The following is an 18178-nucleotide window of genomic DNA, read 5'->3' on the forward strand; positions in this document are numbered from 1 at the left end:
TAAATGTTACTTTTTCTGTGTAGTTGTGAAGCTGAGGGTTCATCTGCCATTTTTTCCTGTATCAGTCAACTACTGCAGCAACCAGTGCCCATTTGTCAAATCCCCATTGTTCTGTGCAGTCCACACAGGACATTTTGGTTATGTTTTAATCTTTTTAATATCTCCAGGCTTCAGTGATTGGGTTATAAGGAACAATGTATGTAGAATCTTCATAATTTCAAAAGAAAAACAAAGTATAAATAAGTTTTGGGTTTAAAATCATTGAGGCGAAACATCTAAGCTGATTTTTTTTCCAGTCGGGGACTTATTGTTGGTCTCTCAGATTTTAAACATTATCATAATTTAAAGATGGAGCCTCAGCCTGTGTGCTTATTTATAGATTTCAATTAACTTTAGTCTTTATATAGTAGGTTTTTCTTTTGTTTGCTTCCTTTAAGACTTGGGTGTCTATTGACATACTCAGAAGATTATTGATTTATTGATATTTTTCTATGTAAGGGACCACAGTGATTCCCATCTTAAGCAACTATCCAGGAGAACCTCAAAAATCATCTCCTGGATGATTAAATTAAATTTAATCTTAAGTCTTAATTAAAGACTTCAGAACTGTACTGAAAACTGTTTTGTCTGTTAAGAGGTACTTATCCTCGGTAAAAAGTTAACTTTAATGTTTTTTAGGAAGATTGAGTCATATTAATTGTTCAGCACCAAACAATTACAAATGCGTACTTATTCTTTTGTCTTGCATGTTCCTGTACCTGTTTGTTGCTGAACATGCTCAACTCCCATTGAAATAAACAGGAGTTAAGCATGTACAGCTTCTTACAGGAGGCCCTTATTAAGGACAGACTAAGGACAAGAATCTTGTCCCAACCAGATTCTTCTTGTATTGTGTTGCAAATTGAGTGAGGTTCCAATTTACTCAGTACTTAAAAAAACCTCAGAGTAGTCACTTTGATTTTATTAAATAATTTGTTAGAGCATAACAGAAAGGTACATTGTCAAGTCTCAGAGTAACAGCCGTGTTAGTCTGTATTCGCAAAAAGAAAAGGAGTACTTGTGGCACCTTAGAGACTAACCAATTTATTTGAGCATAAGCTTTCGTGAGCTACAGCTCACTTCATCGGATGCATACTGTGGAAACTGCAGAAACTAATATCACTTTAGATAAGCTATTACCAGCAGGAGAGTGGGGTGGGAGGAGGTATTGTTTCATGGTCTCTGTGTATATAATGTCTTCTTCAGTTTCCACAGTATGCTTCCAATGAAGTGAGCTGTAGCTCACGAAAGCTTATGCTCAGATAAATTGGTTATTGTCAAGTCTGTGAGAACTGCTCTTTGCAGCCTGATGATTAGCTTGACCTATTTGTCTGGTTCTAATTTTGCTTACAACTTGGCATATTTTATACAGGAATTGTTTACAGTTTCATTTTTTTAATTTCCTCTTTTTCACAGACAGACTTATTTTTAGCATATTTACAAACTTTCCAATAACTCTCCAACTGTATGATCAAACATCTGTTATTTACTTACTGTATTTTGCTAACCTAAATATCTGGTACTTGTTGGGGTTAGTGAAGAATATTGCTAACAATATTTATTCTTATTTAACAATTCTTGAGGTAATAATTTCTAGCAAGCTGGCATTTTTCTCCTCTTAGCACAACTACATAGCAATGGGTACACTTGCTCACAAAGCCAAGCTAATAGGCTATATAAGGATATAGAGTTTTTAGGTCAACAATTGTTTAATTTTGAATGTTTTCCTAGGCATATGTTGTCTCCCCTTCCTGCTGATTACCTGCAACCAAGTGAAAGATCTCTAACTGTGACCCTGCATCATGGCTCAGTTGCTCATAAAGATTCTTGCATGCTTGGTTTTGACTTGGTAACATGCATTGAATTGTGAGTATTAAGCTTATGTTCTCCAATTTTTCTTATCAAACACATAGTAAATATAAATATTCATAGAGCAGAATTCCATGTTTCATTCTGTTTTTCCTTTGCATCGTACTTTGTAATGTGGCAAGACTCATTGAGGTCAGGAGGGTTGAAATTAGAGTTCAAAGCCTTTACTCTTAGCAAACTTGTTCAATCCTGTACATTTAACACTTTCATAATTCAAATGGAAGATTAGCGGGATGTGGCTGACCTTTCTAATGTGTGAAGGTAATCATATTTGGAACTTTGGGCAATGTGTGTCGATGGAAGCGTGAAAAAAAGTATGAAAGAGGGAGAGATTGTGAAAAATAGTAAAGAATCCCCTTGGACAACTTATATTTATTCTATTTGCAGCAGTGGTGTAATTTTAACCACATGACTGAAATATTAGGACATACATAGTTTAGTTGAATTGATTGTAGAGAAAGTCAAAAGACCCTGTAAGACTTCAAGGACCCATGTAATCCTATCTTTTTCAGAATAGAGCACCTGGAAGCAGCAGAACTGGAAAAGTTTCCAGAAGTGGTATTTGGTTTTATGGCTCCAGCCATGATTGTAATCAGCACTCCAAACTCAGAATTTAATCCTTTGCTCCCAGGAGTGACACTGTTCAGACATTCAGACCATAAATTTGAATGGGACCAAACACAATTTCAGAGTTGGTGAGTTTGCTAGTTACTGTACATTACATTATTTGTACTCAAAACAGTAAAAAGCAATGGTAGAGATTTACTTTATAAATACAGTTTATGTGTGAAGGTGGTTGTTTGTATGTATAATCTCTGTCTGGTTCTGTGATTGTTTCTGCCTGCCGTATAATTAATTTTGTTGGGTGTAAACCAATTAAGGTGGTGGGATATAATTGGTTAGATAATCATGTTACAGTAAAATGATTGGTTAAGGTATAACTAATAAGAACTCAAGTTTTACTATATAGTCTTTAGTCAATCAGGAATGGGGGGGAATTAGAATCATGTTTTGCTAAGGTAGGGAATGGGAACAAGGTCACAGGCAAGGCTCTGTGGCGTCAGAGCTAGGAAGGGGGACACTGAGGAAGGAAACTGGAATAATTTCTTGCTGGAAGTTCACCCCAATAAACATTGAATTGTTTGCACCTTCGGGTTTCGGGTATTACTGCTCTCTGTTCACGTGAGAAGGACCAGGGAACTGAGAGGGTGAACGGATAAGCCCTCTAACAGCAACTCCCCCATTTCATCGCGTTCGGTAAGGACAAAGTTTCACTGCACCTACAGACAGCCCCCCAACCTGAAGCGAATACTCACCAGCAACCACATACCACACAACAGAACCACTAGCCCAGGAACCTATCCTTGCAACAAAGCCCGTTGCCAACTGTGCCCACATATCTATTCAGGGGACACCATCAGAGGGCCTAATCACATCAGCCACACTATCAGAGGCTCGTTCACCTGCACATCCACCAATGTGATATATGCCATGATGTGCCAGCAATGCCCCTCTGCCATGTACATTGGTCAAATTGGACAGTCTCTACGTAAAAGAATAAATGGACACAAATCAGATGTCAAGAATTATAACCTTCATAAACCAGTCAGAGAACACTTCAATCTCTCTGGTCACGCGATTACAGACATGAAAGTTGTGATATTACAACAAAAAAAGTTCAAATCCAGACTCCAGCGAGAGACTGCTGAATTGGAATTCATTTGCAAATTGGATACAATTAACTTAGGCTTGAATAGAGACTGGGAGTGGCTAAGTCATTATGCAAGGTAACCTATTTCCCCTTGTTTTTTCCTACCCCTCCCCCCCCAGACGTTCTTGTTAAACCCTGGATTTGTGCTGGAAATGGCCCACCTTGATTATCATACACATTGTAAGGAAAGTGGTCACTTTAGATAAGCTATTACCAGCAGGAGAGTGGGGTGGGGGGGTATTTTTTCATGCTTTGTGTGTATAAAAAGATCTTCTACACTTTCCACAGTATGCATCTGATGAAGTGAGCTGTAGCTCACGAAAGCTTATGCTCAAATAAATTGGTTAGTCTCTAAGGTGCCAAAAGTACTCCTTTTCTTCTTGTTACCCTCGCCTCCAGTGAGAGGGAGGCTTGCTTATGTTTAACTGGATATCATCTGCTTGACAGTACCAGCCTGTTAGTCACACATGCTCTCTCTTCTGGGGTTGTTATACCAATAAAAAGTAAAAACCAGCAGGATCTTTTTAAAGGGGAAATGGCAAAATGCCACATTTATTGTGAATACAGAAAGAATCATAGTAAGCAGTTAGTTATAGCTATAACATTCTATTCAATTTCATATTTATTCACACATTCATTCATACACACACACACACACTCAGGTTCTGCAAGGTTGTTATCATAGTTACCAGCCTTAGAGTTGCTCATGCCAAGCCACTGGCTAGGTGGCCTGGACATGAGGAGGGAGCAGGGCCTTGTCAGATGCTCATCTGATGCTCCTGGAAGTTGGTTTGCAGAATCAGACCCCAAAGTTCTCACTTTCTAGAGTCCATTTTTATAGGAATTTCTTCCTATGCAAGTCTATGGGAATTGCTTCATCATGCTGTTGCTGAATCAATCAGCAGATTTGGCACATTCCTGATGGCTCCGTGCTGCCAGATGTTGTGGTGTTCTTTGGTTCTCCCATTCTTGAGGCTGTTGGGTGGATTCCAGTCTGCCCTCCGGGGGTCCTCTGGTTATTTCCACTTGATGCCTTCTTCAGCCGATGGACACTGGATTCTTAGGCTGGCACCTCCCTGATCATTCAGTTATTATCCACGCCAAGCATCCATCAACATACATCCTGTATCTCTATTTTAATCACAATTGTTAACAAAGCAAGATGAATACAACAAAAAGGCGGGGAGTCTCTGGGTGCTGTTTCTATTGTTACAGAGTATTGCTTTGAGCCTCTCTCTGTGTGAGTAGTTGTTGTTACAAAGATTGCTTTGAGAACAGACTCTGTCTTGGAATGTTCTAACACAATTAGCAGCTTGCAAGTTTCACACATAGAGGGAGAGAAACAGTACCAAAAACCAAGAGACCTCTTAATTAGTAATAGCCTGGAATTTAAACTATGGGGAATCAAACTCATTTGTGATTTTAATACAGAACTTTTTTAATATGATCCAACAGGGTATGCCAGCCTTACTTTGCCTTACAGGTTAATAATAGGTGTGACTCAGTCCGGAATCCCTTTGAAGCATTCCCCTGTAGTACCAGCCCCTTATCCACTGAACATTCACAGAAATACTAGGTCTGCTGTCCCCAAGGAAACAGTATACACAGCAACTTGTAGGATTCAACTCAGGATCAGCACCTAGTTTAATGGGTTTCAGAATAGCAGCTGTGTTAGTCTGTATTCGCAAAAAGAAAAGGAGTACTTGTGGCACCTTAGAGACTAACCAATTTATTTGAGCATAAGCTTTCGTGAGCTGCAGCTCACTTCATCGGATGCATTCCATGAAGTGAGCTGTAGCTCACAAAAGCTTATGCTCAAATAAATTGGTTAGTCTCTAAGGTGCCCCAAGTACTCCTTTTCTTTTCACCTAGTTTAATATATTTATAGTGAAATCAAGGATAGGTTTATGACCCAAGATTCAAGAAATAGTAAGGATATTGGAAGCAAAAGGTTACATATAAAACAAAATCATAACATGCTTTCTAGAGACTAAACTTAATTTAACAGGCTAATCTCCTGTCACCCCAAATGTCCTCTGAAGTATTTCAGTCAAGGATGGTTAAGATCCTATTTTCATAAATCTAAACACACTGCCTGTTTACTTCCTAAGTGCAGGAAGGTGAGGTGTCTTCTCTGTTCCCCAAATATAGTCCAGCAAACCTTTGAAGTGTGGTTCAAGATAAGGTTCTCTTCCCCCGCATTGCGTGCTCTTTGTGGTTCATTTCATATCTTTCTGTTGATTTTGTATGTAAATGTGCCTCCATTGTGTTAGCTTTCAGTGCTTAATTTACATGCCAACAGAGAGACAGAGGAATAAACGTCTTTTCTGTCAGGAAAACTGTTCGCCTCTGCTGTGTTACAGACACTAAGAACCTATTTTCAGTATACACCTATAACTCCTTACATAATATTTGTACCTACATTTCACAACAATATTAACGACTCGTGTGACCCTGGCTTTCATTTAAGGGCTCAGATGACCTTTTTTGGTAAACCAGAATGTACATACTAGAATTAGGATACTCCTGTAACTCCCTTGCCAGTTGGCATTGAGGAGTTCTTATGTCACAACATCTGTCTTGTATTTGGTGTAATAAATATAGGAAAATATTTAAATTTTGTGGTGTGAATCTTGCATTCCTGATCTTCTGTGGCAGAGAATTCTACAGCTGGGTGCTTTGTCTCCAGTGAGCTGCTTCTGAGGTCTGCCAGTTTTATCATACCTATTGGTTCTTGGAATAGTGCAGAGGAAGAGAGGTGGCCCTTTTAGATCTCTTTCTCACCTTAATATGATCCCCATGCACACTGTTATGGACCTGAGATGCCTCCGTTCTCCTCATCTGTATAATAAGATTCCAAGACTGCCACTCTGAAGCCTTACTATGTCTGCAGAGTCAGTGAGAAGTGATGGGAACCGCTATAAGCCTGCTTGCAGCTTTTTTCTTTGCATCACACTGACTTACCATTCTATGCTTCTCTTTTTGTTCAGAATATCGCCAGGTTGGTTTTGCAACCTGTTACTGTCCAGTTTTTAAGTTCTTAGCCATTTTGACTTAACAAATTACATCTATTAGACAGCAAGGCATGTATCTGTGCCATGCCAAGAGTCCCTAGAAGACCATTATGATATCAGGGTAACTAAACAAATCACCACCCCTCCTATACAGCTATATTGCATGTAGAAGTTTAATTGGTTGTATAAGGGAAACTGCACAGATGATGGAGACATGACCCAACTGCCAGTTTTTCAAACCCACCCACCCAGCAACACAACCAGCACACACAATAACCTTAACCACACACAGCTCCTCACTGCAGCATACATCCCTCGTTCACTGCATGTGCAAATCAACACAGATCTCCCAGCACATCTCCCCCAGACACAAATCAATGCAACCACCTACACAAAAACACAGCCACCATACACAGTAGCCCCAAACACACACAGTCCCTCACCACAGCACACACCCTTTATTTACATTACACAAATAAATACAAATTTTGCAGTATAACACAACCACCCACACAACATAACCAGCACACTCTAACCCCAAACATCACTCTGAAGCCTAGAATGTTGAGTAAGTATGATGCAAGGAAGCAGCTGCCAGCATGACTCTAAAGATTCTTTTGTTTAGAATATCACCAGGTTCAGTAATCACTGGGATTCATGGTCTGGTACCATCCAAATTTTAAGTTCTCAACCATTTTGACTTCATAAATTACACCTCTGCAACAGCATGGGTTTTCAGATACTAGTAAAGCTATACTGGGCCTGCAGACTTCCAGATTCATGCATATATTTCTATCATTTAGCCAGTATTGCCTTTTTTAAATGCACTCGTCTCAAAAGATAATAGTGTGATTAAATTCTGAAAACTTGACAAAGTACAAGAAGCTGATGTATTACACAAGCTGTTGTATTTTTATTCATTCTGTTTGCTCTATTAAGACAGAGAGAGGGTATAATAATGAATATGTATATTTTCCAGCAGATGCTTGCGAAATATTAAAGGAATTTTGGTTTATTTAAAAATACAGCGATAACAATTTAATCTGGGGGTGGGTGAACTTTTTGGCCCAAGGGCTACATCTGGGTGGGAAAATTGTATGCAGGGCCATAAATATAGGGCTGGGGCAGGGGGTTGGGGTGTGGGAGGTAGTGCGGGGTGTGGGAGGGGGTGCAGTGTACAGGAAGGGGCTCAGGGCAAGGGGTTGGGGTGCGGGGTGTACAAGGAGGCTCAGGGCAGGGGTCTGGGGCGCAGGACGGAGTGCGGGGGGGGCTCAGGGAAGAGGTTGGGGTGCAGGGAGGGGTGTGGAGTGCAGGAGGGGGTTCAGGGCAGGTGGCTGGGAGCTCAGGGCAGGGGGTTGAGGTGCAGGAGGGGTGAGGCAGGAGGCTCAGGGCAGAGGGTTGGAGTGCGGGCTCCGGCCCAGCGCCACTTACCTTGAGCAGCTCTGGGTGGCAGCAGTGGGGCTCAGGCAGGCTGCCTGCCCTGGCCCCGTGCCGCTCCCGGAACTGGCCGGCGCCACATCCCTGGGGCCCCTGGGGTGGGGCGGGGCGGGCAGAGGGCTCCGCATGCTGCCCTTGCCTTCAGGCACTGCTCCCCCCGCAGCTCCCATTGGCCGGGAACAGGGAACCACGAGCTGTAGGGCCATAGTTTGCCTACCTCGATTTAATCTTATTTCACAGTACTACAGAATAAGGCTCTGATCCTGCCAGTGCTTATGTATTGCCTAACTTCGAGCACATGAGTAGCTGAAATAAATATTCCTGAAGTTAAACAAGTGCATAAGAGCTAGCAGGATCAGGATCTTATTTCTTGCACTGTCGTTCATATTTCTTCGTCACGTTAAAAATATGACTATTCAATGTAATAAGATTAAATTATTTTTTCTTAGGGCAATAGATGCAGCTACTCGCTATGATTATACAGTTGAATTTACTGGACTTGGGACCCCACCACCTGGAAGTGAGGATGTTGGATTTTGTACCCAAATAGGTGTGTTTGTGAGAAAATATCCAAAGAGTGGTGAAACTGTTAACTCTGAGAAACACACAGAACATGCTTACAAAACTGTAAGTATCTCCTGCTCTCCCTCTACATATCCATTTAGTTTACTTTGTATAGGGATCAATAAATAACAAAAAGGGACAGTTTTGAGAGACAGAATCATAAGGGTTATGTGTATACCAGAGTTGACTATTGCTACATGCTACAGTGGCTCAGCTGCAGTGCTTCCGCATAGATACTGCCTATGCCAACGGGAGGGGTTCACAGTCCTGAGACATAGCTGTGTTGATGTAAGTTCCCAGTGTAGACCAGCTCAGACTCAAGAGCATTGAGAAAAGAATAAGCCTGTGATTGTTTTTAAAAATACCAAACATTCAGGCTGACGTTATGACACGGAAAAGTGAATTTTGTCCTCACAATTTTCAGAGTAGAACCACATTTTAAAATACATAAAGATTTCTTGGAAAATTAGCTTCCAAAAGGTAGTTAATATTTTTAAAGTGCTTTGTAAACAAAATTTTAATCCTAAAAATTGACAGTGGTCTAGGTATCAACTCCTAAAGTTGGGGGAGGAGGGCAGAGCAAAGTAGAAATAACTTGTCTTTGGTGGCTCTAGTGTTTAATGTAATGATTGAGCATTATTTTTTGTGATATGGAGCTGATCAGTTTATTTTTTTTATAGTGGAAAAGCAATTTGTACAAAAGTGGTTATTTTAATTTACTATATATAATCCTTAGAACTAAAATCTTTCATTGTCAACACACACTCTCTTCCATTGTATTCACTAGTTTATTATTGTTTGGTTGCTAATGGTGTTGGCTACTGGCATTGATACTTACAGGTTTAAGCATTTTTAAGAGGGAATGTGTACTTTGAAGAACACCATGGAATTAGCAAATATATATGGGGAAAAATGGGTATCAAGTTTTAGACCGATGGCAATCTTGTGTCCTTGTAAATTTACCCTAACGAAAATAGTGTTACCCTCGCTAAAAATTTGGGGTCTTTCAGGTTATAGCTGTTAGGAGGAGAAATTGATGAAGGAGTTGGGTATCTTTGATGTAATTTTATTTATTTACAAGGAATGAACAAAGTACTATTTCACTGAACACAGGAGGAATCAAAAAAAAACCCAGGAGATAATTCCTTTGCTTACAGCCCCAAGCCTCTCTTACCCAGCTTATCCAGGCTGTATTGGTCTTCTGACCTTTTTAAAGCTATGTCTACAGTACAAAGATAAGTCAACGTATGTTAGGTCCACTTACAGCCACCGTATTAATTACTGCGGTGGCTAATGTACACGCTACCCTCCTTCTGTCAGTGGTGCATGTCCTCATCAGGAGTGCTTCCACCGACTGAAGAGAGGCAGTGTTGGGGACTGAGAGCCAAAGCTCTCGGCTCCATGCAGCTCCCCATCGGGAGCCCAGCTGTCCCCTAGGACTTCTCGCCTTAGCTCTCCCCTCCAGGAGCGGGAGACAGCTTCTTGCCTGTGTCAGGGAGATCCGTGCCTCGAATCTGGTCAGCTGCCATGGTCCTGACAGGGAGTTGGACCCTGGGAGGCAGTAGGGCTCCCAGCAGGTAGTGGGAAGCCCAGGCAGCAGACCGAGCCGGGAGTCTAGGTGGCAGCCCGCCTTGGAGTGGAGACTGGGTAGCACCCTGGCTTGCAGCCAGCTTTCTTGTCAATTTCACGACTCCAGCAGAGTCATGAAATTGACAATTATGACACCCAACAGTGGATGTAAGGAATGCAGTGGCTACACAGATACTGCATCACCCTCATTATAATGATATAAGCCCTACGCCTCTTGTTGAGGTTGTTTTAGTAGTCGGCATAGCAGGTGAGTTACATTGGCGGAAGAAGCATTTCAGTGTGTACCGCCGCTGTTTTGTTGACAAAAGCTGACCTTTTTGTCGTGTAGACAAGGCCCAACTCTGTTACTGTCTGCCTTCTGCTTGTCTCTCCCACATGCTCTTATCCAAAACAGTACTCAGCAATGCCGCCCACCCCTATAGTTCAAATTATTGAGTGGCCTTTGTTTTGGGCAGTGACGTTTGTGTGCTTTGTTTTAGAGACTTATGTTGCTTCTGGGCCTGTCATAAAGTTAAATATTTTGGGTTTTTGCACATTGTAAAGGTTTTCAAGGCAGTGTACCCAAGTCTTAAAGATGAAAAGTACCTGCAGAATGCAGTGGTCAGTGAAGTTATTTTTGGAGCAGACATCATTAAAAGAAGACTACTGGGCGATTTCAAGTCCGAGGGTAAGGCGCCTAGTGATGGCCTTGAGATGGAACTCAAATTTCAGCCATGTAAATATTTCATGAGGTGTTCAAAGAACCTTTCTCTAGCTGAAACTGAAAAACTTGCTGCTGAGAGAAGCATGGAGCCATTCATTGATGAAAACACAGTCTATATACCTCTGGCAAAAATCTTTTCTATTCCCAAAGTGAATCAACTTTGTGGCACCTTTGAGAAGTTAAGCAAGCTTATTGCTGGCAAAGTAGCACTGAGCAATGATGGTTCTGCTGTGATAGTCACTATCGAATATGAAAATGAAGAACAAGAGAATTAGAAAATCCTTCAAAGTGTGGTGACAAAGAAAACATTTTTAGTAGATTCATGCTGATGTTATTTCTATATAGTGACTAGAGTTACAGCACTCATATTTTTTTAGTTTTAAATATTTCCATCGGGACGTAGAATTTTTGCTATATGGCTCTTGTTAAAAGCAGCACAACTCTTTAAGGATTATTGGGCAGATTTTCAAAGGCACAAAAGGGAGCAGTTAGGCATCCAACTGCCATTGAAGGGTAATAGTTTATTTTGCCATGTTTTGTTTGCTTTCCCCTTATTTATCTCTCAAGTATCATAATTACTCTTTTAGGTATGTTGGGAGTGTATATATACAGATTTCACTAGCTGTGAGTGAGTCCCCCAAGACTAGTCATGTGAATGGTGATGCAGATAGGTTTCACATATTGATTCCAATGCTAAAACCTAGACAACAGTTCTAATTATATCATATGTCAGCTATAAAACAAGTTGTTGGGTAAGGAGGACCAAAATGTTAATATTTTTGGTAAAACTTATCTACTTTTTTTTTTTGCTTGTAAGGGTGAATGTAAAGACAAGAAAAATGGAAATTCAGAAAGCCTATCTTATTGATCACTGTATAGTGTAGCTGGAAGAGAAATAAAAGCAGCAGGTAGAAGACATGTAGCAGGATGCGGGGAAGAGGGGGGAAGAAAGCATAAATTTGGACTAAATACAGAAGTAAAAATATTCCTGTAGGATCAGCCACTAATGGAGAGATGGACATAGCTATTGTACCAGTTCTTGTATGTTTTCTTTCTCCTTCCCTTTTTTGGTCATCTTACTGTAACAGGACTGATCTCATGGACATAACTTCATGGAAACATAGGGATATGTCCTCCTCTGGACCTGTGCAATGCCCATTAACATGAGTCTCACACCTCTAGGTGGTGTTTATTGACAAAAAACACTTTTGATGGATGTCATTGCAACCCAGCGCACAGTGTCAGTCTTGGAGCAAGTTAAATGCTTCTTCTAGGCTAATGGGAAAAATGGTACTGCTAGTTAGTGGTGGCAGAAGAAGTTCAATGAGAATAATCTGATGGGAAAGTTGCAGGCATTAATATGTAAAAGTACTGTACTACTAAATAAAATGTGTTCCCACAGTTCTGTGTTAAATATCTCTGACTCGTTTAAAAATCTTTAATAAAATATAATATCTGCTTTAAGGAAAAATTACCCTCAAAGTAATAAGTAATTGTTCCCTAAAACTACATGCTAGTCCTAAATACTCTCAATAGAAATAGAAGGCTGTGCAATACCAGGGATAGTGGAGCTGTGTGATTTAGGCCAAGGAGATGATTCTATTAGAAAGAGTGGACCGACCTGCCTTAGGCAAGGATATATCACACACATAAATGTGTAGTAAACAAACCCCTGACTATTAATCTCTAAGAACTAAAACTGTTATGTATGCACAAGAATAGCATGTTCACACATGTTGCAAAATTTTCCCCTCAGTTTATCCTTTGTCTAAGATAAGTAATATTTTTGATGTGACTAGGTCAAGGCACATGGTTTTCTTTTGTTAATATCTGATAATTGAGAGAAACATTTTAGCATTTAACTAGTGAACAGGCCTCACTCCTTGGATGCTCCCATTGATGTCACTGGCAGATTTGGGGGGGGCAAATGCTGCAGGATCAGGCCTAATGTTTGTGAGATATTTACAAAAATGTAAAGCAGTTCTGTATAAAGGCTAACTAGTGTCGTAGAGGATGACAGAGAATGGCCTTTGCTCCATCTTCAGAATCTGTGGGTAGAGAGGCTTTTGCCTCTTTTGGCCCTCCTTCAACTCTCAAATCATTCATGGTGAAAGTCCAGACAGAAAGGGGGGGCAGTAACTTAGAGCAGAGGGTAGGTCAGAATCTAAGTAGGATGAGACGAATGCTCTGAAAGAGACTAATGTTTTGAAGCGTTCCACCTCCCTCCAAATGCTTTTATGAGTTCTTGATACTTTTTACTTTGTTTTGTGTGGAATTTTTCTATCACTGTTAAACAGCTATGCTTACTAAATGTTAACTTGTAATCAAAACTATTTAGAACTATTTCCTCAGTGGTTTTTCATTTGTTTTTTTTTTGGCTGTACAGTTAATTTGTAAAATGCCTTAAACGTTACACTTATGAAATTCAAAGCTTGTAAATAAACTGTTCTTTGGCTAATAATGAGCCTAACTATTTAATTACTGCAGAGTTGAGAACCATTAGCTTGGCCATTTTTTGAAAATATCCCTGCAACTCAGAGGTGTAAGGCACTATGTCTGTTAGGGTTTTTTATCCCGTCCCCCCCCTTCCTCCTTTCTTTCCCAATCTGTTTTTTCTTGTTATTTCTTTATTTAGTGTACGTTGTGGCCTGGTCATTTTAAAATAAGGAACAGGTGGTTCTGGCAGAATTGGAACAATATTTGCCTTGAATATGATGTCATATTACATCTAATTATAGGGGTGCCCATAGAAATACCATTACTTTTCTTGGAAAGATCAGACCCCTAACATTTTGTTCTGTAAACCCAGTTGGAAATTGGTCAGTGTGAATATTGGGTTGGCTGCCTTTATCCCAAAGTATTTATAATATCCTCCAAAAAACTCCACTTCCACATAGCAGGATTGATTAGTTTTTCCTTCTATAATCTTGGACTTTTAGGAATAGTACTGGATGTTAACATCTTAAAGGGAGAAGAAAGAATCCAAGAATAAATAATTTGTGTTTCTGTGGTGCCTTTCATAGGAAGACCTCAAACTACCTCATTAATGTTAAGACATATAAATCCCAGTGAGGTAGGTAGATAGGTAAGCTTCTTTGTAAAAAAGGTGTTCAGTCATGGTGAAGTCATGTGACTTGCCCAAGCTATTACAGCAAATCAGTGATAGCCTAAGCCACGGCTCTATGTCTGCAATACCACTTATGTAACTTTGGGGTGTAATACATCACTCAGGTGGGTAGCTTAGTTTACACGGATGTAAACATAGGTGTGGACTGTGCTATGTTGGCAAGAGAGCTTCTCCCTCCGACAATGCTACCGCTGCGCGTTCATCATCATCACATCCTATTACGCCTCTGGCGTTTAGTGCAGTGATGAAACATCTTCAGTCTTGTCTGTTTTTGGTAAGTCTTTCAGTGGTTTCCCAGCTGTGTCCCACGTTTTTCAGCTCGGCTTCCATAGCTCTTCATCTTGTTTTCGGCCTCGTTTTCGCTTACCTTCAGGTGTCCATCTTATTGCTACTCTGGTGATGGAATCAGTTTCCATCCGAAGCACATGACTGATCCATCCCCAACGCCTCCTGGCAATGATGGTGCTCAGATCCTCTTGGCTGCACTGTGTCAATAGATCTTGGTTTGAGATTGTTCTAAGCCAAAAGGATAGAGAATTTTTCTGACGCAGGTTGTATGGAATGAAGACAGTTTGGACATGTCCTACTCTCTCATTCCCCAGCATTTTACACTATAAAGTAGTGTTGAAAGCACGCAGCTCTGATAAATCTTGAGTTTGGTTTTGATGTTGTATTTTGATGATTTCCAGATTATATTTAAACTCCTGAAGGTGTTTCTGGCTTTACTGATTTTGTTCCGGATGTCCTGGCTTGTTCCACCGTCCTGGCTGATGGTGCTGCCCAAGTACGTGAATGTTTCTACATTGGTGAGAACATCCTCTATGTGTATTGGTGATGGTGAAGCACTATTAAAGGTCATGATATCGGTCTTATTGCACTTGATTTTCAGTCCAATTTGCTGGCAGAATGCATTGAGTCAAGTTTTTTTTTCTTGTATGTGGTGTTTGGTATGTGATAGGAGAGTGACATCATCTGGGAAGTCCATGTCTTCAAGGGATGAGAAGAGTGTCCATTTAATGCCTCTTGGCATGTCTTCTGTTGTACTCTGCATTATCCAGTTGATGGCAACGTTGAAGAGGATTGCAGACATTGCATACCCCTGACGAACTCTTGTTTTGACTTCAAAACTGAGCTCACTGATCAACACTGCATGTAAAGTTGAAATAGAAACTTTTGATGACGTTGATTATACGGAAAAGAATTCCATATGCCTGCAGAATGTGCCATAGGCTGGTACTGTGAATGCTATCAAAAGCCTTCTCAAAGTCTATGAAATTTATGTAGAGTTGCCGTTGCCATTCTAACTGTTCTATTATGTTTCATAGAGTGAAGATCTGGTCTGGGCATCCACGCCCTTTCCGAAAACCAGCTTGCTCTTTTCTGAGAACGCTGTCAATTGCCTGAGATACACGCTGGACTATGATCTTACACAATACTTTGCTTGTCACAGATAAAAGTGTGATACCATGCCAGTTGTTACAATCACTGAGAGTTCCTGTCTTTGGTATCTTCACTATAACCCCATTGGTCCACACATCTGGCACTTTTTCCCTTTCCCAGGCTGAAGTAAATAGAGGGGCCAGAATAGATGCTGCTAATTTAGGATTTACCTTGAACAATTCTGCATTCAAGTTATTCTTGCCAGGAGCTTTCCCATTTTTTAAGGATGGCTTGAATGATCTCTTCCTTAGTTGGCGTGTCTGTGCGGATATCAAGATCATCTTCTGCCTTCTGGATGTTTGCTTCCTCTTTAAGTTGCTCTCGGTTCAGCAATTCTTTGAAATGCTCTGTCCAGTGTATTTCTATTTCTTTTTCTGTTGTTAGTAGGTCTCCTTGTTTGTTCTTGATGAGAGTGTTTGTTGGTGTCTGCCATTTACCACTGATAAGCCGCATCATTTTGTAGATGGTTCCTTGTTCACTACAAGCAGCTGCATCCTGTGATTGAGTTGCCTTATTATCAACATAATGCAGTTTGTCCGTTCTCACAAGGTGTTTGACCTCCCCGTGTGCCTTGCTATACTGCTTGTGGTATTTGTCCTTTAGCTTCTGGGCTTTTGTGTCTAAAACTTCTTTCTTCAGAGCTCCTCTGGTTTCTATGGCATTCCAGGTGCTGGGTGTAATCTACTCCTTCCTTGTCTTGTAGCCTAGACAGGCTTCACTGCTCTGTTTATAAATTGCTTTTACTTTGTGCCATATCTTGTTCTCCTCATATGCATTCCCCTCCTCTTCATCAAGGGACTTTAGCTTGTCAATATCATAATGTCTATGTCCCTTGTTTGGTGGACACACACTCCTCAGTTTTAGCTTGATGGAGACTGTCACAAGGTGGTGGTCGCTGCCAACATCTGCACCCCTTCTCACTTTCACATCTGTCAGTGAGCCTCAGCATTTGCCATTGGTCACGATATGGTCAATCTGGTTCTTATTTTTGCCTTTTGGAGAACACCATGTCAGCTTGTGAATTTCACTATTTCAAATAGGGTTCCCCGGATGACTAGGTCATTCATATTACAGAAATCAACAAGCCTTTCTCCATTTTCATCATAGTGCCACACCCATGTCTTCCCACTGCTCTGTTGTTGTTTGTGTTGTCCTTACCAATCTTGGCATTCGGTCTCCCATGACAATACTTAGATTGTGGCGTGGTACTCTCTCTAACTCCACCTGTAATGTAAGGTAGAATTTGTCCTTTACTTCTTCGTCACTGTCATTTGTCGGAGCATAATACTGAATCAGGGTGATATTATGTTTCCCTTTCAGTCTGGCTCTCATAAGTCTGCTGCTGCTGGATTTCCATTCAAGCAGGGAATGCTCCACTCCCTTCTTCAAAAGGATGGCAACACCTTCATGGTGTTGTCCTTCATCCCGTCCAGAAAACAGCAAAGTTTCTCCCAAGGCTGTTAATCTTCCTGATCCCGTCCATCTGCTCTCACTGACACCCAGGATGTGTAAGATGTAGCTTCTTATCTCTGCTGTGACCGGAGTTAGCTTCTCTGCTTCGTTAGGGGTGGATTAATTAAATCAACAGAGCTCTCATCGGAGTGCAGCCATAGTCTTATATTAATTTAGTTTAAGTTGGTAACTTACTGCTTTGAGTTAAACTGAAATAAGCAAAGGTTAAACTGATTCAGGTACATCTACATTATGGGGTTTGTACTGGTTTAAGTAGAGCAATTTTAAAATTAAACTAGTGTAGTTCTCTAGTATAGTAAAGCCTTCCCTCAGAATTTTCTGTAATGATAAACAGGACTCTTCATAATAAACAGTTTGATTTTAGATGTTTTAAATATAGGCAGTTAGACAACTTACCTTATCTTTACCAATTTAAAATCAGGGCCATACAAAAGGTCAATCCTAATACTATAAATTAGGAAGCCAAAGGGGAGAGTGTACAGAATAAAAATTTCAGTCATGTGACACGGTCATAGACCAGGAGATGGCACACTTCTCTTAGCAGTCATTGTTTGGGACTCACATGTTAGACTCTAAAACAGTTTGTCTTGATACTGTATTCTTATTATCTTTACCTTTTATTAAAGTGCTATGAGGTCTATAGATTGAAGGCACCATATGAGCTAAACAGTATTCCTATTATGACAATCACTGTGGGAAGTATTACGCCATCATAAAATAGGTCTCTTCCTATTTTTAATTAATTTAAATCTATTACAAACTCAGTTTACACCTGCTTTGAATCTGCTAATGGATGGAAAAAATCATGCTTTATCCTTAGCTTTAGTTCTGTACTGCCACAGAAATCTAAGTCTAATATCCTGGAAGCTGTGTATTTAAATGGGAAAACATTTTCCTTCCCAAAAAGAGTAAATTTGTGCTAGCACATAGTGTTAGTCAGTATTCTCCTTTACTCTCTGATGTATCTGTCTGCAAGGAAGAGGTGTTGTGAGCCCTGAACACGACATTGCTGTTTCCAAATGTAAGAACAATCTTTTTTGTAGTCACCAAGTGTACGTACAGTTGTAACTTCCACTTTGGACCAACCTTAATTGGTTAATATATAAAAATGCACTGGTCTGAGGATGTGTACACAATATTTAAAGTCATGTAGCTTTTGAAGAACATCAGCAAAAAAGAAACTATAGTCTACACAAAAGGATAAATTCTTA

The 18178-nt window shown here is 40.4% G+C and overlaps 1 protein-coding gene across 5 annotated transcripts in view; it reads left to right on the plus strand.

The window, feature by feature from the left end:
* Positions 1-13272, plus strand: part of HENMT1 (HEN methyltransferase 1) — a 28176-nt gene extending 14904 nt beyond the window's left edge. For 4 of the 5 annotated variants that reach the window (XM_084636092.1, XM_084636094.1, XM_084636095.1 and 1 more), the window contains 4 exons: positions 1771-1905; positions 2421-2603; positions 8520-8697; positions 10768-13272. In XM_084636092.1, coding sequence (XP_084492218.1) covers positions 1771-1905; positions 2421-2603; positions 8520-8697; positions 10768-11202 — 931 coding nt within the window. In that variant the 3' untranslated portion in view covers positions 11203-13272. The remainder of the gene's footprint in view (positions 1-1770; positions 1906-2420; positions 2604-8519; positions 8698-10767) is intronic. The other variant, XM_084636096.1, reaches the window with a different exon arrangement.
* The last annotated feature ends 4906 nt before the right edge of the window (positions 13273-18178 follow it).

This window comes from Lepidochelys olivacea, assembly GCF_965140295.1.
Source record: "Lepidochelys olivacea isolate rLepOli2 genome assembly, chromosome: 8".
In the NCBI taxonomy this organism is placed as follows: Eukaryota; Metazoa; Chordata; order Testudines; family Cheloniidae; genus Lepidochelys; species Lepidochelys olivacea.